A 24844-nucleotide genomic window follows, 5' to 3' on the forward strand; every position below is an offset into this window, starting at 1 on the left:
TATATATATATATATATATATATATATATATATATATATATATAGTAACATAATGATGGCAGAAAAGGACCAAATGGTCCATCCAGTCTGCCCAAAAGAAGTCTTGCCTTACAAATCTCCTACATTTTTTTTTTTTTGAAGGGGTTAATAAGCATGTGGATAAAGGTGAATCGGTAGATGTGGCAAATTTGGATTTTCAGAAGGCTTTTGACAAAGTCCCGCATGAGAGGCTTCTAAGAAAACTAAAAAGTCATGGGATAGAAGGCGATATCCTTTTGTGGATTGCAAGTTGGTTAAAAGACAGGAAACAGAGAGTAGGATTAAATGGTCAGTTTTCATACTGGCAAAAGGTAAACAGCGGAGTGCCCCAGGGATCTGTACTAGGACCGGTGCATTTTAATTTATTTATAAATGTTCTGGAAAGGGGTACAATGAGTGAGGTGATTAAATTTGCAGATGACACTAAATTATGCAGAGTAGTTAAATCTCAAGTGGATTGTGATAAATTGCAGGAGGACCTTGTGAGACTGGAAGATTGTACACTTTGAAGTGCTGGAAAGCAGAATATAAAAATTTAATTAAATAAAAATTGGGCTTCCAAATGGAGGATGAAATTTAATGTGGACAAGTGCAAGGTGATGCATATAGGAACAAATAACCCTTGCTGTAGTTACACAATGTTAGGTCCTATCTCAGGAGTTACCACCTAGGAAAGAGGTCTAGGCGTCATAGTGGATAATACATTGAAATTGTTGCCTCAGTGTGTTGTGGTGATCAAAAAAGTGAACAGAATGTTAGGAATCATTAGGAAGGGAATGGCAAATAAACGGAGAATTTTCATAATGCCTCTACATCACTCCATGGTGAGACCGCACTTTGAATACTGTGTGCAATTCTGGTCACCGCATCTGAAAAAGGATATAGCTGCACTGGAGAAAATGCAGAGAAGGGCGACCAAAATAAGGGGCATGGAACAGCTGTTCTATGAGGAATGGCTAAAGAAGTTAGGGCTGTTCAATTTGGAGAAGAAACAACTGGGGTGGGGGGATATGATAGAGGTCTACAAATTCATGAAAGGACTTGAACAAATTAATGTAAATTGGTTATTTACGCTCTCAATAATAGAAGGACCAGGGGGCACTCCATGAAGTTAGCAAGTAGCTCATTTAAAACAAATTGAGAACATTTTTTCACTCAGTGCATAGTTAAGCTCTGGAATTCATTGCTAGAGGATGTGGTTACAGCAGTTAGTGTAACTGGGTTTAAAAAAGGTTTGGATAAGTTCCTAGAGGAAAATCTTTAAACTGCTATTTCAGTAATTAATAAGCAATAGTAGCTTGTTATTTATCTAATGTTTGGGTAATTGCCAGGTACTTGTGACTTGGATTGGAAACAGGATACTGGGCTTAATGGACCCTTGGTCTGACCCAGTATGGCATGTCTTACGTTCTTATGTTCTAGCTCTTGTTAGGAGGGTGGGTGAATTGTGTGTTACTTATTCTTCTGAGCTTGATGTTCTTGGTTTTGTTTTGGTGCAGAAACATTTTTGTAGTAACATGAAGTGCATATTGTCCCTTTTTACAAACATATGTAAACATAATAACATAGTGATGTAACAGAAACATATATATAGTAACATAGTAATGATGGCAGAAAAGGACCAAATGGTCCATCCAGTCTGCCTAGCAAGCTTAAAATAGTAACTATCACTCTGTACAGGTCACTCCCATATTTCTCTTAAGGGTAGTAACTGTTGCTCTGTGCACGTATCCCCAAACATTATGATATCCATAAAAATTTCAGCTAGTAACATTTTTTTCTGGGTGATAAGCTTACTTGAAAATTCAGACAATGTTGCTTGATGTGGTTTGCTTATGGACTTGGTCCTAGAAGCAGTCCTGTTCTTTTTCCCTTATATCTGTGTATCAGTACCCCAGACTGTAGAAGTTGGGGCCCTCTTGATTGTTGTCTGAATCCAATTCCCCTTTTCTCCCTGCCGTTGAAGCAGGGAGCAATGTTTCAGTTGGATTTAAAGCATCTAGGCTTATTGGCTTAGGGTAGTAATCTCCATGCTTCCTGCTAAGGTAATTGCCACACCAGCAACTTACCCCCATGCACATTTTCTTCATTTCCTTTAGGACTTGGCTGTAGAAGCAGACTTGTGCTTGTTCCCCTATGGCTGTGTTATCAGTATCCCAGACTGTAGAAGTCATGGGCAGGCATCAGAGGAGCACTCCCCTCTGGAGAGAGGAAGAAGAAGCCAGTACCAGCGAGCCTATGCCCACCCACTGCCACTGGACCCAGTTTCTAAAAGATCCCTGAAAATAGTACACGGCATAATCACTCTGACAATCGCAACCATTATCAACCACTAACTCTCAGAAGGATTGGTCCCTTAAGGGGCAAAACAAGCTGTGATCAAACAAATTCTAAAAAAATAAGACAGGAAGAATTAATAATTGGGACAATTATCCAAAAATCCAACTTGCCTTTTATCACAAAAGTTCTGGAAAAAGCAGTGTTATTTCTATTGGAAAACCACCTAGAATACAATGATATCCTATCAGAGACGTTACGGCCGATAACAGTTTCAAACATGAGCTGAAAACCTGGCTAGTCAAAAATGCATATGATCTATCCTAAAATATCAATATTCAGAGAACTACAATATCTATGACATTGATAATGTAAAAAAAAAAAAAAAAGAAAGAGGGACAAGTAACGAGATGGAAAGTGTATTAAGACAACTCACTGACTAATATAACGTAAAGGTTATTGAGATGGAAGTTATATATCACAAACTACTGTCCTCATCCTCTAGCAAACATGTTTTAAATATTATGTTGACCTATAATATGAATGTTGCTTTTGTAAACAATTGTGATCTTCTTTTGGAACGACGGTATATAAAATACCTAAATAAAATAAATAGAAATAAAGACCTAAAAGCCATCTAGTCTGCCCAACAAGTGTCTTATGATAGTAAATTCCACATCTTACGGGTTATGCCCATGCGTTCTGTTCAGAGTAGCAACTGCTGTGCCATGCAGGATACCACCCATGCGTTCTGTTAATGGTTGTAACTGCTGCACCATGTGGGTCACCTCCATATGTTCCATCAAGGGTAGTAACTACTGCTCTGTGCAGGTTACCCCATGCATTCTTTTAAGGGTAGTAGCTACTGTGCTGTGCAGACTACTCCCCATGGCAGAAATGTTACATATAAAGTTAACATAGGTTATCCCTTTTGTCTTCAACACCAGTCTCAAGCCTTTAGGGATCTGCAGTGTTTATCCTATGCACTTTTAAATTAAATTAATTTACCGTTCTTGTCCACACAAGAAGGCATTTCAGGCATTCACCACCTTCTCTGTGAAGAAGTATTTCCTGATGTTGGTTCTGAGTCGTCCCCTCTGGAGTTTCATATCCCTGACCCCTAGTTGTATAGTTTCCTTGCTAACGGAAAATGTTTGTTTGTGCACCATTAATATCTATATCATATCTCCCCTGCTCCTCCTCTCCTCCAGGGCATACTTTATTTATTTATTTATTTATTTAAACATTTTATATACTGTCTATTCCATATTTAGATCTTTTGGTTGCCTTCCTCTGGACCCTTTCCATCCTGTCTCAGTCCCTTTGAGATATGGTGAACAGAACTGAATATAGTATTGCGGGTGAGGCCTCACTAAGGACCTGTACAAGGGCAATAACCCCTCCTCTTTTTGCTGGTTCTTTCTCTTTTTAAGTAGCCCGGCATTCTTCTGGCTTTAGCTCCTGCCTTGTTCCATTACTGTGCTGCCTTCAGATGGTCAGACACAATTAACCTAAGATCCCTCTCAGTCCGGTCATATTAGTCTTTCAATCCCCATCACATACAACTCTCTTTGATTACCGCACCCTAGGTGCATGACCTTTGCGCTTCTTGCCATTGAATCTCAGCTGCCAAATTTTTGACCACTCTAAAGTTTATTGTATTTACTGGACTAAGGGCCTTGTCTATCGTGTATTCTTAACCATGCGGTATGTTTCTTCTTCTTTACTGTATATTCTCGCTATAATTTAAAAAAAATATTTTCCCGGGCTACCTAAGCCTTTACTACACTTTCTCTATCAGAATACTCTTTCTCTGTTTTGAAAGTATATCATTTTTAGATTTTTATACCGTCCTAAGACCCAGATCATTTTACAAAATACCAAATTACAATGTATTTCGTAGATACTGATTCTGAGCCATGTGCCCCTGAGCAACTGTCTGATTTCCCCATGATCTAGATTAAAAGCTGTTCCATCTTTTATTTTAAATGTTGGTGCCAGCATTCAGGTGCCAACCCTGGTTAAGGTATAACCAGATTAAGCTCCCTCTTACCCAAAATGTTCCCCAGTTCCTAACAAACTTGGAGCCCACTACATCTTAGCCATGCATTGAGACTCTGGAGCTCAGCTTGTCCCTGGGGTCCTGCCTATGGAACTGGCAGCATTTCTGAGAATGTTACCTTGGAGGTTCTGAATGTTTCTACCAAAAAGCCTAACTCTGGCTTTCTGAACTTCCTCTTGCACCTTCCAATGTTTTTGGTTCTCAGAGATACTATGACAGTCTACTTCTCTCCCAGTCCTCTCTCAAATCCTGTCTGTGTGATATGTGTGGTCCACTACCTTCACACAAAGCAGGCAAGTTACCAAACAATCCTCATTCCTTCTCAGCTATCTACACTTGTAACAATTGAATGGCCTAATTCCTCCCAGCTAGGTACACGCCCCTGGATACATATCCTTTTGTGTGTGAGAATGGTCATAGCTACAGGACCACTTCCTGCCACACTTGGGTGATGCTCTCCTCCTTGGTGCCAGAGTGGAGGTGAGATCACACTACTGTGTCCCCTATAGATATTCGCTACATACCTTGCTGTCTGCCTCAGCTTCTTGTCTGACACACTAACTTCCAGAGATGGGATCCACAACATATTTGTAACATTATGCAAAAGACCAGTAGTCCCTTTTGTGCTGCTGGACTGCTCTCTGCATCTTTTTGTTTTTAAGTTTCTTAAATGTATTTGGTTTCATTTTGTTTACTGTGTTTGCCAATGACCTATAATTGACCTACTATTTCTTTACATTTTAGCAAGGGTCCGTTTTGAAGACATTTGTGTAAGGCACTGTTTGACTCCCATTATGCAAAATGTTTCCCCTAATTTGGACAGTAGGTTGTATATGAATATTTGAGGCTGAGGTGGGTAGGAAAAACCAAATGTAACCTTGCAATATGTGTGTGATACAAGTTTCTTGCTGTAGACTAGGACTTCAGGATTTATTAGATCCAAATTGTGCAAGATTAAGGCTGTAAAGACCTGCAATCAACTGCTAGCCCAGAATCAATAATGAAACTGCACACCTCCTTAGCATATAACAGCATTAAAATATACTAAATAATCAGCAAAGTCAATCTACTTACTCCATAACACATGGTTTGCTCCAAAGTTTCAAACTGGTAGTGAATAAGCAGCTAGGATAGATCTTTTATACAGTCTTTGCACTGCTAACAGTGTCCTAGCTTGTGTCATCCTGTGAGCTGATTCCAACACTGAAGGAGAGGGAAAAGTCATTATGCTGATTCTGCAGGACAACTGCTTGAATCCATGCTACAACAGCCCTCAGTCAAGGTAATCTTCTATCTCTGAGGAATCAGACCACTCTGGATCCTTCAGCACGAGTTCTTAGTTGAACACAAAGGATTATTTTTAACATTTCAGCAGAGGAGGATAAACTCCATCCACCCTGGGCTGCAGGAGTCTGTTTTCTGCCTGCACAATGTTCTGTATCATTCTTACAACCCCCACTGCTTTCCTAGCAACCCCTAAAAGAGACAGTGCATCATTTGTAACCCTGCAATATCATAAGTGCCAATTCACACATTTTCATTATCTGTTACTAAAGGTGGGTTAGATGGTCCTCTCCTAAAACCTGACATCCCCAACAGGTGCTTTAGTTCACATTTTGTATATTAATGCTGTCTGCATTCTCAACTGCTCTTTCATCACAGTATTCAATAACTGCATCTCTGTACATGCTTCCAGTGGGTTGCTTTGATTATGGTTGTCCTATTATGCTGTGAGTATATAACCCCTTGGGCTACTGCACTTCAAAATCATCAAATCTGCTAGGCAGTTTTCTCTCTTCTGGCTTTGGGGTAATGGTTATAACTCTACTTTGTCCACAGATTGATTTAAAATACTTTCCTCTCTTAATGAGGATGTACACTGTTCTTCATCAATTGTACTTCTCCAATCACACTATGGGATACAAGTGTGCTATCTACTTCAGGGACTTTATCCCATGACTCTGGGCGAAACTCCTGCATTAGGGTATAATTCACTATTTGACTGTTTCAGTTGGATCCTGATAGCTGCTCCCCATGCTGGAGTCATCCATATTGTCATCAGTTTCATCCATCTATCTTATCCTCAGTCGTTTAGCAATACCAGGTGATCAGTGAGTAACATCAGCCTCTTCCCTACCTGAAATAAATCCACAGGGGTGAGGTAGGTCTCTGTGCGGAGTTCTTTCTGGCTCATCCCCTATTTCTGGCCTTGCCACATAGACTTGATAGTTCTTCAGTTTGTTTCACAACAATGTACATTGTGGGTTCCTACAGGTCTGCATGTTTATGCTTGCCCCTCAATTTCATATTTTTAACCAGCACTCTTATTGCCCTCCTCCATTGATGATGGCTTCACGTTTGCATCCCATCTGCGCTTATTGGCTAGTTGGTGCTTTTCAGCTTCCTGTGTAGCTAGCTCATAAGCATGTTTTATCTTCTGATGCAATTCTCACATATTGATGATGTTGATTTTTAGCATGTTGGCCCATTGGGCTGATCCAGAAGGATAAGTCTATTGGAAGCCATGGTACTCTCCTAAACATGAGAAAGAATAGAAAAGTTCCAGTACTGTCATTGCAGGTACAATTATAGGCGTGCATAAATGGGTGAACGTATTTTCTCCAATGTTCCTTACGCTAATCCTCTAATGTACCCAACATATCTATTAAAGTTCTATTGAAACGTTCAACTGGATTTCCCCAAGGATGCTATGGAGTAGTTTGGGATTTGATGCCTGTAATTTTGCATAACTCTGAGATGAGTTCGGATTTAAAATTGGCTGCTTGGGCACTATGGATTTGTTTTGGAAATCCATAGTGGCAGATAAAATTTTTACACAAGGTAACAGCCACATTTCTTGCAGTTTGATCTCGAATAGGGTATGCTTGAGTGTACTTAGTAAAATGATTTGTGACTACTAGAATATTTCATGTGTCCTTATCAGGCTCCACTATAACTTTTGAAACATTTTCAGGAATGGAAATAGATGGAGTAAAATATTGAGGAAAGCTGGCTGGCCCAGGATAGTGAGTCAGTGTAATATCTTGCAATCTGGGAACTTCCTGCTGACATTTTGCTGAAAGCTACCTCACATCCTGAGGTGGTTGATCCACATTAATTGCTTCTTCCATTTTTGACCCCAAACCCTCAGTCATAAGAGCAGATGTTTTTTTTTCTTAATTCCTTAATAACAATTTTATGGCTGTCAGCTATATGACCTGGCTGTTCTTGCAACTGGTCTGTCTTGTCTAGGAATATATCATTCATTCAGTGCATGCCTTAGGGGCCTTAGACTCAGCATTCTGCTCTGATAGTGTCCCATCTAAAACAAGCTTAACTGTCCACTGCATGTCCAGTTTCCCACCAATGCACATCCCTTCAAGAGTGAGTAAAGAAAGTGGGTCTTCAAACTCTCACAAAATCTGATCAGATGATTCAGCCCTTAAATGTTGTAATTTTGTAATTGTACCTGCTGAGTTTAAAACGTCCTGAACCCTTGCCATAGACGTTGCAGGGCTCACTGAACCTAAGATAACACATCTGTCAGGAATACATTCATAATATGTTATACCCCATTTTCACTGTTGCATATATATATATATATATATATATATATATATATATATACTCCACTACTGATACTGAGCTAATCACTTACAGGTCAAAAGAACTACAGCCCCACGTATAGGGTACCATTTTTGTTTGTAACATTGCAGTATATGTGTGATACAAGTTTCTTGATGTAGATTACCACGTCAGGATTTACCAGATCCAGATTGTGCAAGGTTAAGGCTGCAGAGACCTGCTATTCAGCTGCTAGCCCAGAATCAATAATGAAATTGCATACCTCATTAGCATATTACAGCATTAAATTTTACTAAATAATCAGCAAACCTTCTCAGTCTGCTCACTCCACAACACATGAGTATTGCAGAAGTTTATGCATGAAGATTTGCTCAGAAGTTTCAGACTGGCAGTGAATAAGCAGCTAGGTCAGATCTTTACACAGTCTTTGCACTGCTAACAGTGTCCCAGCTTGGGTCCTACTGTGAGCTGAATCCAACACTGAAGGAGCGGGAAAAGTCATTATGCTGATCCTGCAGACAGCTGTTTGAATCCACGCTGCAACTGCTCTCAGTCAAGGCAAACATGTTTCTGAGGAATCAGACCACTCTGGATCCTTCAGCATGAATCCTTATTTGAAAACAAAGGATTATTTTTAAAATTTCAGCAGAGCAGGATAAACTGCATCCATCCTGGGCTGCAGGAGTCAGTGTTCTGCATCTTATCCTTCTACTTACACATCTTTTCTTTGGTTTAATATACAGTCAAACAATTAAACATACTCTTGCTCTCCCAAAGACAAATGCAATATTTACAATGATTCACTGTCTTGTGCAAAATTGTTGTATATTTACAAATCTCAACAGTTTGCACAATATGCAGGCAAGGTAATATTGTAACTTCATTACCATTTTCTCAAACAATCATAATTAACCCAGTGCAGTTCTAATAACAAGTAATATGAAGGGTTGCTTACCTTAGTTGGAAACACAGGATTATTTTTAACATTTCAGCAGAGTAGGATAAACTCCATCTATCCTGGGCTGCAGGAGTCACTTATCTGCCTGCACAGTGTCCTGTGTCATTCTTACAAACCCCCTTTCCTAGCAGCCCTTAAAGAGACAATGCATCATTTGTAACCCTGCGATATCTCAAGTGCCAAGTCACACATTTTCATTATCTGTTACTAAAGGTGGGTTACAGAAATACCACTGAGACAGCTAACAGTTACATTTTACACTTTAAGCACTTACTTCCTAGCAACATTCTACCCTGACAGCTTAAGCACCCTCCTCTCAGAAAACAAAATATCCTTTGAATATAAACACATTTTAGCATGCACTTCTTACCATCTGTTGCTGCTTTCATCAACTCCTTCAAATTGGGATGCCTTTGGCCTTTCTCTGAAATATCACACAGATATTGCCATAACAGACGAGAACTGATTTTATAGAGCCCCAGTCTCTGTTCAATCCTAACCAATTTTATAATTCGCAGTGTTTTTGATGATCTGTTTGCTGACTTTATCTGTCCTTCATCAGTTTTGTGCTGTCATCTCTTTCTGTTGCATTTCAGAAAACACCGTACAAAGTATTGTTTTCTGTTTGGATTGTAAGTATTAGTTTCCCCTTTCTCCATGTTTGTTGTATAAAGCAGATAACATGCTATATTTCTTCTTCCTTATCTTCCTACTAGACCACATATTGGGATTTCCCTCCTCCACAGCTGATAGGGACAGAACACACCCCTCTTTTTTGATATCACTCTGGACTGTAAGAGAAATGTGGTCCTAGGCCATTGCCAGTAGTCTCTGTTTCCAGCAACTGCAGACTTTAGCTTCCAGAGCCTAGATTGACCCTGGCCTTGTTGAACCTGAGTTGATCCTGAGAAAACAACCCTTTCTTCCAGGATAGACCATGGTTGAATCCCCAGAGAGTAATCCTGGTACCTTGAGGGGTTCCAGGATTTCCCAGGAAAGCATTTCTTAATTGATAAAATTAACCAGGGTGAGCCTCCCCCCCCCCCCCCCCCCCCCCCCCCCCTTTTCCCAAAAAAAAATAGGATATTTAGTTTGGCTGATAGGGCTGCAAGACTGCTCTCCTCCTCCTCCCCTGGTGTATTCCCCTAGAAACACAACAAAGTTTAAAAAAAAAGGGGAGGATTGGGCATGGAGGAGCATCAGCATGCAGGCCCTGGAGATGGTGAACGACTGCTGGGGCAGGCTCAGGGGCAAGGAGTGAGTGGCACCATGGCGTGTTTTAGGCTCTGGGAGTGCTTTGTTGGAAGAGAGAGCCAGAAAGGAAAAAGGAAGGAAGGTGGTTTTTTCACCGTGGCTGTGGTAGTACAACATTGCAGGGAAGAGAGAGTGGCAGCTCACACTGATTTAGGAAAACAGTTTAGGTGCTGCGTAGTGGGGGGGACAGTAGCCCTTCTGTGGCACTGTTTGTTGGGCTTACAGCGATGCACAGAGGTAGAAGGTGCTTTGCCTGTTATTAAACAGGTCCAGACTGTGGCATGTTCTTTTTACACTGTGTCTGATGGCAAACCAGGCCAAGGTTCGCAGTGGGAAGGCAGCACCTTGCCTCCTGCTCTTAGGGTGGAGCAGATGAAGACAAGATTTAGCAATTGAGCCAAGGCAGTGCACTGTAGGTGAGGGGAGCCCTCTGTCCCAAGGGGAACAAGATCTCCTTCCCCTTCTCCAAACATAGCAGCAGGGGATAGCCCAGGTGCAAGTACCAGAAGGGGCACACCCCCTCAGGAGGGAGAGGGGGAAGCCAGGGGTTTTTTTCCCTTAGAATTTGTGATAATGTATCAGGCATTTACCACTATGCAGAAGCCTGGAGAACCCATTCCCCCAAAGGGGCAGCACTCAAACAACCAAGGGAAGGCTTCAGACTCCCTCTTTGCTTTGCATGGGTATGCTGGGTTTCAGGGAAACATTCTGGTTAGGGGAGGAGTCAGACCAGGGGTCTCCTGGGGGTTCATAGGTAGAAGGGGTGTTGTCTTCGGAAGAAGATGGTGCGACTATAGTACAGTTATTCTGGAACAACATGAGATAAACACAGGTGATTTCTGAGGGAATAATGGGAATTGTAAAGTTTTTTTAATTAATTGGGCAGATAGGTAAACTAGGTAGGCTGTCATGTTTCTGTTAGCTGTCAGCCCTCATTTCTGGTGTAGTGGACATAAGGACAATGTCTACCATTCCTAGGTGGGATCCTGTCCTCCAAGAGGTCAGGAGATCACTGAAAGCATTCCATCAGGACAGGAAGGATAGAATCAATTCTCAAGCAATTCTTTGCTACTAATACTATGTCCCTACAAGCATCCATTTGCAGAGGTTACGTGTGCTGGGTTCCTCAGTTCCTGGAAAGCACAGAGACAGCCCGCTCAGTGTCAGCCATAGAGTTCTTAACAGACGTTATGTATGAACTGATGAGAATATCATCTTAGGCCCTGGCCTCAGGGGTAGCAGCCAGGAGTTTCCTGTGGTTACACAATTGTGCGCAGATTCAATTACGCCTTCATCATTTGTCCTTCAAAGGGAACCTGCTTTTGGAGAAGAATTGGTAAAGCTAGTAAAGGATATGGGGGAGTCAAAGTGCTTAGAGACTCCCTGAAGATTGGATGCATTTAGGGTTTCAAAGGGTTAGGCCCCGGGACCGGTGCAGTTAGTGGCGAGACATTCCCCCACCAGGCTTGCTAAGCCACCACTTTTGGGGGAGCCAGGTGGTAGCCAGGTGGTAGCAGGTGGCAGCCCAAAGACACCCTCTGCCGATGGTACCTGCTGTGTGAGGTATTGTGCAGACTGGACCCAAATTATGATGGACCCCTTTCAGAGGGGATGGCGTGAGGCTAGTCCCAAGGGTCTTTATGGTTTCCACATGCACATCTATGCTCAAAAGAGAAGTGGTAAAAGGGACGTTGCTGAAATTGCAGTATCTTCAAGTGATGGTGCCAGTTTCCCCTACAGGAGAGAGGGCAGGGCACCTATTTAATATATTTTGTGATAGCAAAAAAAAGACACATCTTTCTGCATGCTTTTGAACCTAAAAGAGGTCAAAAAGTGCCTGCATGTGCCTCACTATTGAATGGAACCCTTAGATTCAATCATGGCTTTGGTAAGGGAAGGGAGCAGAAGAAGTTGTCATATTGGGTCATACTGAAGGACCATCATGCCTAGCATCCTCTTTCCAACAGTGGCCAATCCAGGTTACAAGTACCTGGAAAGTACCCAGACATTTAAATAGATTTCATGCTAATGCCTGCAATAAGCAATGGCTATTTTTAAGACATCTTGGCTAATAGCAATTTATGGACTTCGGGAATTTTTCCAAACTGTTTTTAAACCCAGCTAAGCTAACTACCTTAACCATTTCCTCTGGCAATGAATTCAAGAACTTAATTTGCATTGAATGAAATAATTGTCTCTGATCTGTTTTAAATGTGCTTCTTGCTAACTTCATTGAGTGCTTCCTAATCCTTCTATTATCTGAAAGAGAAAACAGATTCACATTTACCTGTTCTGGTCCTTTCATGATCTCCATCATATCCTCCCTCAGCTGTCTCTTCTCCAAGCTGAACAGCCCTAACCTCTTTAGCCTTTCCTTACAGGGAAGCCATTTCATCCCTTTTATCATTTTGGTTGTCCTTCTCTGTACCTTTTTCCAGTGCATCTATATCTTTTGTTTTTTTGAGATGCAGCGACCAGAATTGCACACAGTACTCAAGGTGCGGTCTCACCATGGAGTGATATAGAGGCATTGTCATTCCCTTCCTAATAATTCCTAACATCCTATTTGCCACCGCAGCACACTGAGCCGACAGTGTCCACTATGATGCTTAGATCTTTGTTCTGGGTGGTAACTCCTAACCTGAAACCTAACATCGTGTAACTGCAGCATGGGTTATTTTTCCCTATATGCATCACCTTGCATTTGTCCACATTTAAATTTCATCTGCCATTTAGAGCCCAATCTTCCAGTTCAACTATGTCCTCCTGCAATTTATCACTATCTGTTTGTGATTTAACTACTCTGAACGTATTTAGCTTCCCTGGATTGGCAGAAGTGTACTTTCATATTCCTATTTAGGTGTGTCTCCAAAACCTGCTAAGGTTCCATGTCTTGGATGGGCATTTTTAATTCAGGCGTTACCCCAGGACCTTTATTAAGGTCTTCAATATATAATGATGGTGGCAGAAGCCTTAAGCAAACAAAGAATTATGGTGCATGTTTACTTGGATGATTGGCTCATAAGAGTCAAATCAGCACAAGAAAGCCGCAGGGCCTTGAAGAATAGTGGTCCACCAACTGCAATATTAAACTTTAGAAAAAGCAACCTGTAACCATCTCAAACCATCTCAGAATTTTTAGAGGCTCGCTTTGATGCAAGAGAAAGGCGAATTACTCTGTCCTCCAACAGAATATCCAAGTTGATAGACCGGGTGTTGGCCTTTCAGGTTCAGAAGTTGCCCAGTGCATGGGACTATCTTGAGCTGTTAGGCCTCAGTGCAGCATCACTGGACCTGGTCCCATGGGCCAAAGCGCATATGCAGTCGCTAGTAGCTACAGCAATCTCTATCACACAGGTTGCCTTCCTGCCAGGATTACCAACTTCGTCTCCAGGTATATCTTTGGGTAAAGAGGAGCCTGGATTGGTGGCTACAGCCAGCCAGTTTAGATAGGAGTTATCTTAGAGTCTCCCGGCTGGATCATAGTCACCATCCTGAAGGGATGGGTGGCACACTACAGGGTCAGTTAGTTCAGAGGCAGTGGTGTAGAGAAGAAGCAGTGTGGCCAATAAAACTAGCTAGAAGCAAAAGCTATCAGGTTCGTTCTGCAATGCTTTCTATCACTGTTAAAAGGGAAGGCGTTCGGGTCTTGTCACACAATGCCACAGTAGCAAACGTAAACAAGCAGGGGGGCACTTGCAGTTGCATGCTAACATAAAAGGCGGCCTAGATGTGTGAACGGTTGGAGAAGAATTTCTCTGAGGACAAGCAGGATGGTAGTCCTCACACATGGGTGACATCATCAGATGGAGCTCTGATGCAGAAAAACTGTCCGTTTCTAGAACTGTGACTAGGCACACTGAGCATGCCCCATACCTCGCATCCCCACATGGTCCCTCTTTAGTCTCTTCTTTTCCTTGGAGCTGTAAGCCTCACGGTGTGATTGATCGCCCTTTGGCTGTTTTTAGCCTTGTGGAAAACTTTTTCGCTCTTCATGTTTTCGCAGTTTTTTCCTTCGATTCCGTCACTGGGTCCCTCTCGGTGACTTCCTGTAGTGTCTCTAGTCAGGGTTTTCGGCATTTCGGGTAAGTTTTCTTTCGTGGTCAATTCATTCCCCCATGGTGGCAGTGCCTCTGCCTGCCAGCCATCACTACCCGCCACCATCGCTTTCAACTTTGTGGCTCTTCTATTTCACCCAGTCATGGCCACGTCCGGTTTTTGCCGATGCGTTGGGTGCCAGAATACAATGTCTATCGCTGATTCTCATGAGGTATGTATCCTCTACGTGGGGGACATTGCATGAAGTCCAGGGTTGCTGATTATGTGCCCAGATGACCCTGAAGGGATGTCAGGTTTGACTCGACAAGATGGATCAGCTCTTAGGGTCAAGGAAGTCCAAGCCATCGGCATCAAGGGACCTTTTAGCTGAACTGATGGACAACACTCCATTAACGACAGCAGGTCTGTTGATGCCGGCAGATCGGGGCATCAGAGACCGACTGTCTGTCTCCTCTAGGCTGAGGATGCTAGGTTTATTGTCTTCAACCTCTGCACTGGAGAAAGATTGGGCCAAGCATCGAGAGAAGCCTAAGAAGCATTGGTACTCGTCCCTGTCCATGCATGGTGCTGGGCGAGGGGATGCACAGGCCTTTGCTGTGTTGCCGCTGAAGCGACCCTGCAGTGAGGAGAGCCCATGCTCTGTGCCATGGGTCCTTGACGGTCTCCACCGATCCTAGTGCCAATTGCCGATCCCCCTTTGCGTGTCCGAAGAAGATCTGGACACCCCTCCTTCCTCCCAGTCGGTGTTGGCATTGGCAACATTTGAGAAGGAGCTGGAGTTCCAAGTCCAATTGGTGGTGGAGCGGGTGCTGCAGGACCTGGATCTTGTGGCACTGACAGCGCCGGACCTGGTGCCACCCGTTCTCGTAGCGCATCTGGAGAAGCTCTGTGTGCTCATTGGTGTGTTACCGACCCAGCTGGCGCTGGTTCCTGGGACAGCATCACTCCCCGGCAGGGCACCAAGGCCTCCCCCTACCGATACAGTGGTCATTGTCTGTTCCTCCAAGGAGGAAGCTCCACCGAGGCTGGTAGAGACGCTAAGGCCTAAAGTCCCCCATCCAGTTGTACCGGTATCTGCACCTCTGGATGAAGACCGAGCACCTAGGGCCCCATACCCGGTAGATACAGTGAGGATGAGGGCCTCTATGACCCCTGGGGCGATGATCCGATTGAATCATCAACCCTTCACATTACTGTCTGGATAGGGATGACAGGCACAACAGTAGGTTGGCCAGTCTATTCTTCGGAACCTGTTTGAGGTGTAGAATTGCTCTCTCCCAACCTAGGGCCCATTGCTTGAGTTCAGGCTGTCTCCCACTCTGTTACCAACATCACCTGTATTATTGTGCCCGTTGGCATCTGCTTAGGTGTCTGCTAGACCCCTTTTGTGTTAGGGAGCAGCCTATAGCTATTCAGCCATGTGTGAGGACTACCATCCTGCTTGTCCTCGGAGAAAGCAGAGTTGCTTACTGTAACAAGCATTCTCTGAGGACAGCAGGATATTAGTCCTCACAAAACCTATCCGCCACCCCGCGTAGTTGGGTTTCTCCTATTTTTTTATTTTTAATCATAATTCTGTGTTATGAGACTGAAGAGGAACCCGCGTGGATGCGTAGTATAGGGCATGCTGGACTTGCTCAGTGTGCCTAAGTTAAAGTTCTAGAAACTTTGACATAAGTTTTCCATATCAGGACTCCATATGATGATGTCATCCATGTGTGAGGGCTAAAATCCTGCTTTACTCTGATATCACCTGTTACAGATAAGCAACTCTGCTTTCCTCCCACTCTCTCAGCATTATTTATTTATTTATTTATTTAGCATTTTTCTATACCGACTTTCCAATAACAGAATTATTGATCAGTTCGGTTTACATTCTAAACAATAACAATGACAAGTAAATGTCTTACAATGAACAGGTCGAATTAACTTGGATTAAGATATATGGGGTTAATAACATAATTAAAAGATACGGTGCCTAATGTAGTCCAGATAAACAGGTGGTAGTATAATGTTATTAGATATTAGACTGCCAAAGAATATGTGAATTATACATAGCATGGAAAGAAAATAGTCAAGCTGATTTTCTCAGTCAGATCAGGTGAGATCCAGGTGAGTGGGAACTGAGTCCAGAAGCCTTCCAAATGATAGTTGTCCACACATGGACCAAATGAGGATATGGGTGAATGCCAAGGCCAGTGTATTCTCTAACCACCAAGTGGAGACAGGCTCCAGTGGCATAGATGCACGTGTGTGCCTGTGGACATGACAGCTGGCTGTATGCCTTCCCACTGTAGCCTTTGGTAGGCAAGACAATAGTTGAATACCAGTAGCCCTAGTTTGGCCAAGGAGACTTTGGCATGCACACCTAGTGAGGCTGCTGAGCAGAACCCTGCTGCACTTCTTGAGGAAGTGAGGCCTCCTCTGGCAAGGTTCAGTCCCAATGGAGGACCCATCTCCATTCTCTCTTACGGCCTGGCCCTTAAAAGGGCATGCTTGGCCATGATCTCAACTATATTGAAAGCACATACGTTTTCTACTTCTTTAGCATATATCACGACTTGGTAGGTATGTGAGGAATTTTTTTTTTTTTTTTTACAAATGAGCTGGTAGCCCTGTCTTCCTCCCTCCCCAGCAAGGAGAATCTTAGAGATAACTGTCATATGTGAAGTTTGGTCTAGCAGAAAGATGAGGAAGGTTAAATTATTCTTACCTGATCATTTTCTTTCTGAAAACTTGCCCAGGAATACAGGGGCGATAGGGAACAATGCTATTGTGTAGGGCATGTTCTCATTCTTCATTCTTTCTTACCTCTTCTTAACTCTTGACTCACTCTCAATGGTCTTGGATACTCTGAGGTTTTGTTTATTGAGAATGTGGCGCTAAGGGATTTCTGGTGGTCACAGTGCTTTGGCAGAAGACTACTGGCAATGGCCTAGGACCACATCTCCTTTATAGCCCAGAGTGAAACCATAAGAGGTGTGTCCTCTGTCTCCATCAGTTGTGGAGTATGGAAATCACATGTATGAAGACTGGTCTAGCAGGACTCAAGGAAGGAAAATTATCAGGTAAGAATAATTTATTAGGATTGATTGATTGATTGCCTTCCTTGCATATATTCAGTGATTTACAATAAAGTAAAAATTGAAAAACAAGCCACTTAAAATAGGAAAAAATAACATAATATTAAAATGTAAAGAGCATAAAATAAGACCAAAAAATATGAACATACAGTAATCCAAAGTAACGTATGTTCTCTATGGGATCAGGCTTGTTCTATGTATGGATTAACTTTTATTTCTCTCATTCTAGACAATGTGTCTGTCCTTTAGATGTGAGGCATTACATTTTTGGTCATATAGTTTGCAATATCAAAGGCACAGATGGGCACTTCCATAGGAATGACTCTTCTCTAAGCCTAGCCAAGGCATAACAATTATGGACTGCCTTCATAGACCCAAACGTACCTAACACTACATACCTTTTTATATACAGTCATCTTCAGGTGCTATTAACATTAGAAGCCTAATGCTCTAAGCAGTTAAGCCATTCTTCATAGAACACCCCCAAGTGATTGGTGGCTTAATTTATATGTCCCCCAAATTTCAAAAGACACAAAACTAAAACTGTCCTAAGGCAGGTAATTTGGTTTACCTAATAGGGATTGGGTGGGTTATTCAGAAAAATAATTGTATGCTATAGTGTCATATAAATTTTGGCTGGACTATGGAGGCAGCTCTGGATGAAAATATTTTATGACTTGATAATGCTATTTTGAGAAGCTATTCTTCCTATAAGCTTTCCAGTCTGTGCTCTGGCTATTGCAGACTGAGTTGCTGTGGGAAGTGAGTACCTGACATTTAGTGTAACACTTGCTTTTGATGTTGGTCAAGCTGTGTTGAGTTTACATGTTTGTTTACAGTTTGCAACTTGATCACTGTATGATTATTCTTCAAAGCTCTCAGCACTTTATTAATTAGAGAAACTCCAGCGTAGATATGCATAGAAAATATCACCTACAAAAAAAAAAAGCGGAGTTGGGGGAAAGGAGAACGGGGGGACTAAGGAGAAGGAAATGTGAGGGACATCACATCCCAATGCCACAGGAGAAGGAAGCAAGGGTCTAAGAGGAGGAAGATGATCTGCCCCATGAATGCTGAGGAGGATGAATGTTTCTATTCTGTACCTGATCATCATTGATGGGAGAGAATATTACTAATCATTTCTATAGCTATACTAGATGGGAGAGGATAAATTCTGGTACCTAGGAGTGTTGCTTGCCTTCCTTCCAGACCAGGGGAGGAAATATTTACCCCCAACTGCTCTCTTAGGCCAGAACAGTTCTAAGAGCAGCAGTGCTGGCAGGACTAAAGACACAAGAAGAAGCCGATAGATAAAGAATCATAAGGAGCTGAGTGATTTTTCACTTTATGTAATTCTTTTGGAGGAAATGCTAATATCGAGGTATGTTCATGAAAGGGAAGGCATGTAGCAAATGGAGTGTTGCAGTTTGTTTTTGGCTATGATGCCTGTTCGTTACTATGAATCTGTGAGCTAAAGTCAGCAAAAGGGAAATAACAGCTTTTGTTATTTGACAAGAGCATGAAGTGGTAAAAGACGCATAGATTCTGGAGACCTATCATCAGTTAAGTGATGCAATATTTCTGAACATAGCTGGAAAAATTCACCAGCTTTCTGGGGGGAAGCAAAATCAAACAATTGAAATGTAAATCCATGAAAGTAGTTTAATTGTGATTTCAGTAAGCTGTGTGCTCTGTTTATATTTTAAAAATGAAATTAAATTAGGGTGTGGTGTTTTGTTTATTTTTTAGACTCTTCGCAGGTGCTATAGTCGGGTGAAAGAACACGGCATTGGGAAGAGGAAGAGCAGTTATACCTTCGAACAGCTGGAGCAGGTGTTTGGTCAAGGGGGTTGGGACTCTCAGCCCTGCCAGCCTGTGCTCATTAACAGCAGTGGACTGTATCAGGAAATGGAATCGGACAGCAGCACCATGGAAGATTATTCCCAAGAAGACTGGGGTAACCACAGCCAGGAATTGCCGAGCGTCCATGCGGTCGAACAGGACTTGGGTAAGGAGCAGGTCTCTTGTTTTACTTGGACTGTGCTGCAAAATTTTTTCCATTGAATCCCTCAGAATGAGATTCAATTGTGCTTGAGCCAAAGGCAGATAGCATGACCAAAAATTAGTAGCTTAAATGAGATTACATAACTGACACCAAATTTGGAAACTTGATAACAAAATCTAAGCTCTAATGAAAGAAAAATAACAATGGTGGTTGTTTTCCAAAGCAACTTATCCCTTAAAATCTAATTCTGTCGACAAGCAGGGCTCAGTTAGCCATGACATGGGTGATGTCATCCAGTAGCGATGAACAGATCCATCTCTCTAGCTCAGTAAAGCTTTATTCCTCTTCATCCAGTCAGGCCAGTCCATTACCAATAGGTTGTTTATGCCAATTAGATGGAGACAGAGATCAAAAGCTTGCTGATGTCAGCACAGAGGTATGTGAAGTGTGACATCAGCCTGTCTGTATTCTCTATCTCTAGCAGATGGTGGACGTACATTCCTGTGCTGAGGACAGGCTTAGCTGCGTGGAGTTTCTGGCTTTTGGGGTGACAGCTCAGTCTCCTTTCCTCAGTTGAGCAGATGCCAGTTGGTTTCACTGGCAACACTGGGGGGGGGGGGGCCTTTGTGTGTTTCCGTCATTCCCCCTTCCCTCCCTGGGCTGGAACCTCCTTTTGTTCTCTGGGTCTCTACTGAAGCTGGCTAGCATGCCTTGATAGTGTATGTGAGGAAGCATAAAGGGAGAACTGGCTCCTGAAGGAAGAACCCTAGGCTCCCTCCCTCAGCACAGCATTCCAGGCAAATATCCGGAAATAATTCATTTTTTTCCATCGATAAGCAGGCTGAATTAGCCATGCTGTCTGGGACATCCTCTGGGGTGGCCTAGGCTTAGCTTCACAAAGATCACAGAGCTTTGGCTCTTTGCAGTTGCGCGTCCTTTCCCGTGCGGCGCCATCTTCTCTCTTCATTCTGTTTATTTTCTGCGCTGCAGGTTGCATGCGGAGCTCGATTCTCTTCAGTGTTTTTTCATTTATCTCCTCACAAAAGCACTTTTAAGTGCTAAAATGGCTCCAAAGCTGTCTGGTTTTTTAAATATTGCCAGTGTGGCAAGATAATGTCATCACTGATGGGCAATAATTACTGTTATCTTTGTTTGGGCCTGGAGCACAACCAGTCCTATTGCTGGTACTGTGGTCGAATGTCTCCCTGGGCCCAGCACCAGCGAGCTCAGATCGCAGATCTGAAGGAGGAGAGCTCGGGATCCTATGTCCTGTCATTGGAGTGGCTATCGGCCCACTCCTCACTGGGGCCCCGCATGGATCAGCCAGACAAGCCTAAGAGGGCCGCCTCCCTTGGGACAAAATCGGCCAGGTGGGTCACAGCCCCCCCCCCCCCAAAAGTGCCCACGTGTCCCCACGCCTCGGCAAAACTACAGGCATTGGGAGTGCACTGCAAAAGCCCTCATACAAGACTGCATCTGCCAGCACCGTGGAAACAGCACCAGCATTAAAGTTCCATGTCCACTGAAACGATACATGCAAGGATGCATCAAGGTCCTCTGCATCAGTGCAACATCGCATGTCCACCAATTCAATGCAGGCAAGACACAGTATGATGCAATCACTGGCGCAGACTCATGCGTCGTCAAAGCATACAACACAAAAAGCACCAGAGTCACGCCAGACTCAACTGTTGGACAAATCTTCTTGTAAGACTTCCCACAAGCCAAGTCCCAGTTATGGACCCCCATGTCGTGTTCTCTCTAGAGGAGATGGCTGAACTTGGGTTCTCGGATGTGGAACCTCTCTCAGAACACCTTTCTGTGGGTTATTTGGACTCCTCGGGGAGAGTTTACTCACATGTCTTTTTTGTCCAGAAGAAAGAGGAATTCCCCTCATCTACAGGAGCCGCCTCCAGAAGAGACACAAGTCTTACAAGACCGAGCAGTTGGCGCACCGCCCAATGAGTCCCGACTTGGACATCTTACTGGCTGCCGTGCCTCTAGTAAGCCACTGTCGAAAGGGGCAGAGTCCCACCACTGGCCGAGGATAGCTTGCTTTGTAAGCTATGTCACAGATATCAGAAATCCTGTCACAATTATTCTCTTCCTTCAAAGAAAAAAAGGGTTGTCCATCTAGCCCTTCTCTGGCAGACCTCTCACCGACTGGAAGATCCCTGTCTCCGCCTCCGAGAGAACGCAGCCCAGCACAAGAACCTCTGAGTCCATGCCCTCAGTTTTCCCCGCAACCAGATATGAGTCCTGAAAACTCTCCTCATTGGACTTGCTGGAGGAGCAGCCAGAGCTGGCCTTGCCTCTGGAGGACCTTTTCAAGTTTGTAGAAAAGTTGGGAACATGCCTCAACGTTGAAACCAAGAAAATTCCAGATCCACAAGCGGAGGTATTGGGAATTCTGAAGATATTCAAGGTGTCTGCTGAACCCTACTGCCTTACCATCCCACGCAGTTTTAGATTTGATAATGGTGAAGGCCTGGGAGTTCCCCCTTCTCTGGTCAGCCAACCTCCAGGAAGACTGACCTCAAGTTCAGAATGCAGCAATCACCATACTGTGGCATATTCCAGCTTCCACATGCCTCTGTGGTGGGTGAATCAGCCATGAAGCACTCAAAAAAGACCCGCCTTCACTAGAATACCCCTCCGGGTCAGGATTGCAAGATTTGGACAACTTTGGAAAGAGAGCCTTCCAAGCAGATGTGCTGAATGCAAGACTCCAACAGCATCAGTTTTATATCATGTGGTACCTGTATGAGTGCTTGCAGTCCCTGAAAAACTCCACCTTGTGTCCGTCTCGTTGAATACAGCTCTACCACAGCCATTCTTTGAACTAGAGGAGGGGCTGCGACATCTTCTACCCAAAATTTGAGGCCTTCAAGACATCTGCCCATACTTCAGCGGGGGCCATAGCAGCCCGAAGACTAGCCTGGTTATGAGCCAAAGCCATCTGGGAGGACGTGCATAAAAAGCTAGCAAACCACCTGTGGAAGGGCGATAATTTTGTTCGGGTACAAACTATGCGAGATGGTCTCCCAACTGAAAGAGCAGAATGAGGTGGTCCTGTCCCTATTGTTACCAGTGGAGCAGCAGACCTCGGGCAGGAGATATTATCAAAGCTACAGAAAGCACTATTATCAGAGGCGCCCCCTTCAAGCCGTACCCGCTTTACCGCCCGCCAACCTTCCAGCAAACCAGGCTTCAACCGCAACAGCAGCTCAGAAGTAGACCACGGGGCCAGTGGCAACCACCGAACAACACCTCAAAACCCAAAAGCGTATTTGAAAGTAACTGGGCCACCTCTACCACCATGAGTGGGGAAGCAGGATATCGCTCTTCTATGATTCTGGGACAGCAATTACCTCAGATTGTTGGATGTTGAACGTTGTCAGGGAGGGTTATCCACTGAACTTCAGAGCCAGTCCCATCCTTCCGCGTCTATTGCAGTCCCGTCAGTCCTGCATGCACAGCCATTTGCTTCAAGAGGAAGTAAACAACCTTCTGTATCACCAAGCGGTTCAGCAGGTGCCTTGACACCAACTAGACACTGGATTCTACTCCCAATTCTTCCTCAATCCCAAGAAGTCTGGAGGATTCTGCCCAATCCTGGACTTGGCGGGCTCTCAACAGATTTCTTCAGAGGGAGAAGTTCAAAATAATGTCTCAAGTTGATTCTACCCTTCTTACAAACCAACAATTGGATGTGCTCGCTGGATCTCGAGGATGCATACTCCCACATTCCGTTGCACTGTTCCTCCGGTGTTACCTATGTTTTCAAATCAATGTGCATCACCAGTACAAAGTTCTCCCTTTTGGGCTATCGTCCACACGAAAGTGTTTAGTGATAGCAGTGGCCCATTTAAGAAGGTAGAGAATGCAACTTTTATACTTGGGCAATTGGTTACTGGTGGCACTGAAGCCCGCCACTCTACAGTTCAACCTGGCAATGACAATATGTTGTCTGGGGGGGGGGGGGGGGCTAGGTTTCATCATCAACCATGAAAAATCCAGTCTTCAACCTATGCAAACCCTGCAGTTCATGGGGGCCAAGATAAATATTGTGTTAGGGAAAGCATTCCTAACGACAGAGCCCACAACCTTTGCAACCTGGCCTTGCAGTTGAAAGGCTGTGCACACCCCTCAGTCCACCAGATCCTGACCCTCCTGGGCCACGTGGCAGCGATGGTATATGTAGTATTGCAAATTTGTCTACACATGTGCCGCCTTCAGTGGGGTCTGAAGATGCAATGGACTCAATTCTCGCAACCACTTTCCAAAAGAATTCGTCTGACCCCAGATATGGAGCCAGGATGTGACGTGGTAGCACCCTTCAGTTCTCACCATAGGAGCACCGTTCCGCGCCCCAGCCCATCAATTGGTTCTTAACACAGACACCTGGAACACGTACAGATGCAAGGACTGTGGTCTGCATGGGAACAAGCTTAGCAGATAAACTTATTGGAGCTCAGAGCGATAAAGAATGCCCTCCACATGTTTGGTAACCTGCGGGGAAAAAATGTCATGATCTACACGGACAACCGTTCGGAAGGGAGGGGTCTGGTTCCTGGATTTTGTGCAGAGAAGCGGTACAGATCCTGGAATGAGCGGAGGAACATAAATTGCCATGTTGGGTCAGACCAAGGGTCCATCAAGCCCAGCATGCTGTTTCCAACAGAGACCAGGCCAATTCAGCCTGCTTATCGATGAGAAAAAAGCAAGTTTGCTTACCATAAGCTCTGTGATCTTTGTGAAGCTCCGCCTAGGCCGCCCCGGAGGATGTCCCAGACTGCAAGGTTAATTCATCCTGCTATCTATTTAAAACACTGTTTATGGCAAGGAAACTTGCTTTTTCTGACGAACTCCTCTATATGCCTGCCCAACTAAGGCAACTCTCTGATAGAGCCTCCTGTCTGTGGTACCCCCCTCTGCCACCTCTCCTCCCCCTCCTCCCCCTCCTCCCTACCTTGCTGTGCCCCTCTCTCTCCAGTTCTCCTTTAACTGTTTCAGATGCTTTTTACAGATAGCTGTAAAGAGTATTTAAAAAAAAAAAAAAGGGGGGGGGGGGAAGGGACAAAGAGAAGCGAGGCCATTTTTACTCAACAGCCTGAGCTTGTTGCAGCGTTGGGAGGTGCACAGCATTAGCTGTGCTAGAATCTAGTGAGTTGCCTGATATTTTGCCATTTGGGGATCACTTATACAGAGCAGGGAGTGATTATGTCATCGGGAGCTGAATGCAGGAAGTTAGCGGAAAATGGAAGCCAAGAGGAAGATTGTGACTCTGCTGCAGGTGTTCCTGCACTAAGGGAGACATTCTTGGCAGCAGCTTACCGGACCGGAGGGATCTGCGGGCAGGACAGATAACTGGCAGAGCATTCCAGCGGGATCCCAGGTAGCAGGGGCGTCAACATGTGCAACCTTGTAGCTGGATAGTGAGGGGGAATACAGCTCCCTTTCCTTAGCCCAGAGGGATGGCATTTTAGAGATGTCATGTTGTGACTGTGCAGAATGTGAGG

At 44.0% G+C, this 24844-nt stretch overlaps 1 protein-coding gene across 9 annotated transcripts in view; it reads left to right on the plus strand.

Annotated features, from left to right (window-relative positions):
* Window positions 1–24844, plus strand: part of MSANTD2 (Myb/SANT DNA binding domain containing 2) — a 137214-nt gene that overhangs the window by 17934 nt on the left and 94436 nt on the right. For 7 of the 9 annotated variants that reach the window (XR_003852084.1, XR_003852085.1, XM_029572304.1 and 4 more), the window contains exons 2-3: window positions 9518–9553; window positions 19067–19325. Coding sequence is in view for 7 of the 9 variants with exons in the window: in XM_029572304.1 (XP_029428164.1) it covers window positions 9518–9553; window positions 19067–19325 (295 nt within the window). In the remaining 2 variants the exon portion in view is untranslated. Of the gene's footprint in view, window positions 1–9517; window positions 9554–19066; window positions 19326–24844 lie in introns of those variants that run through there. The other 2 variants (XM_029572308.1, XM_029572303.1) reach the window with 2 other exon arrangements.

The sequence above is a fragment of the Rhinatrema bivittatum genome, chromosome 12 (assembly GCF_901001135.1).
Source record: "Rhinatrema bivittatum chromosome 12, aRhiBiv1.1, whole genome shotgun sequence".
Taxonomy (NCBI): Eukaryota; Metazoa; Chordata; class Amphibia; order Gymnophiona; family Rhinatrematidae; genus Rhinatrema; species Rhinatrema bivittatum.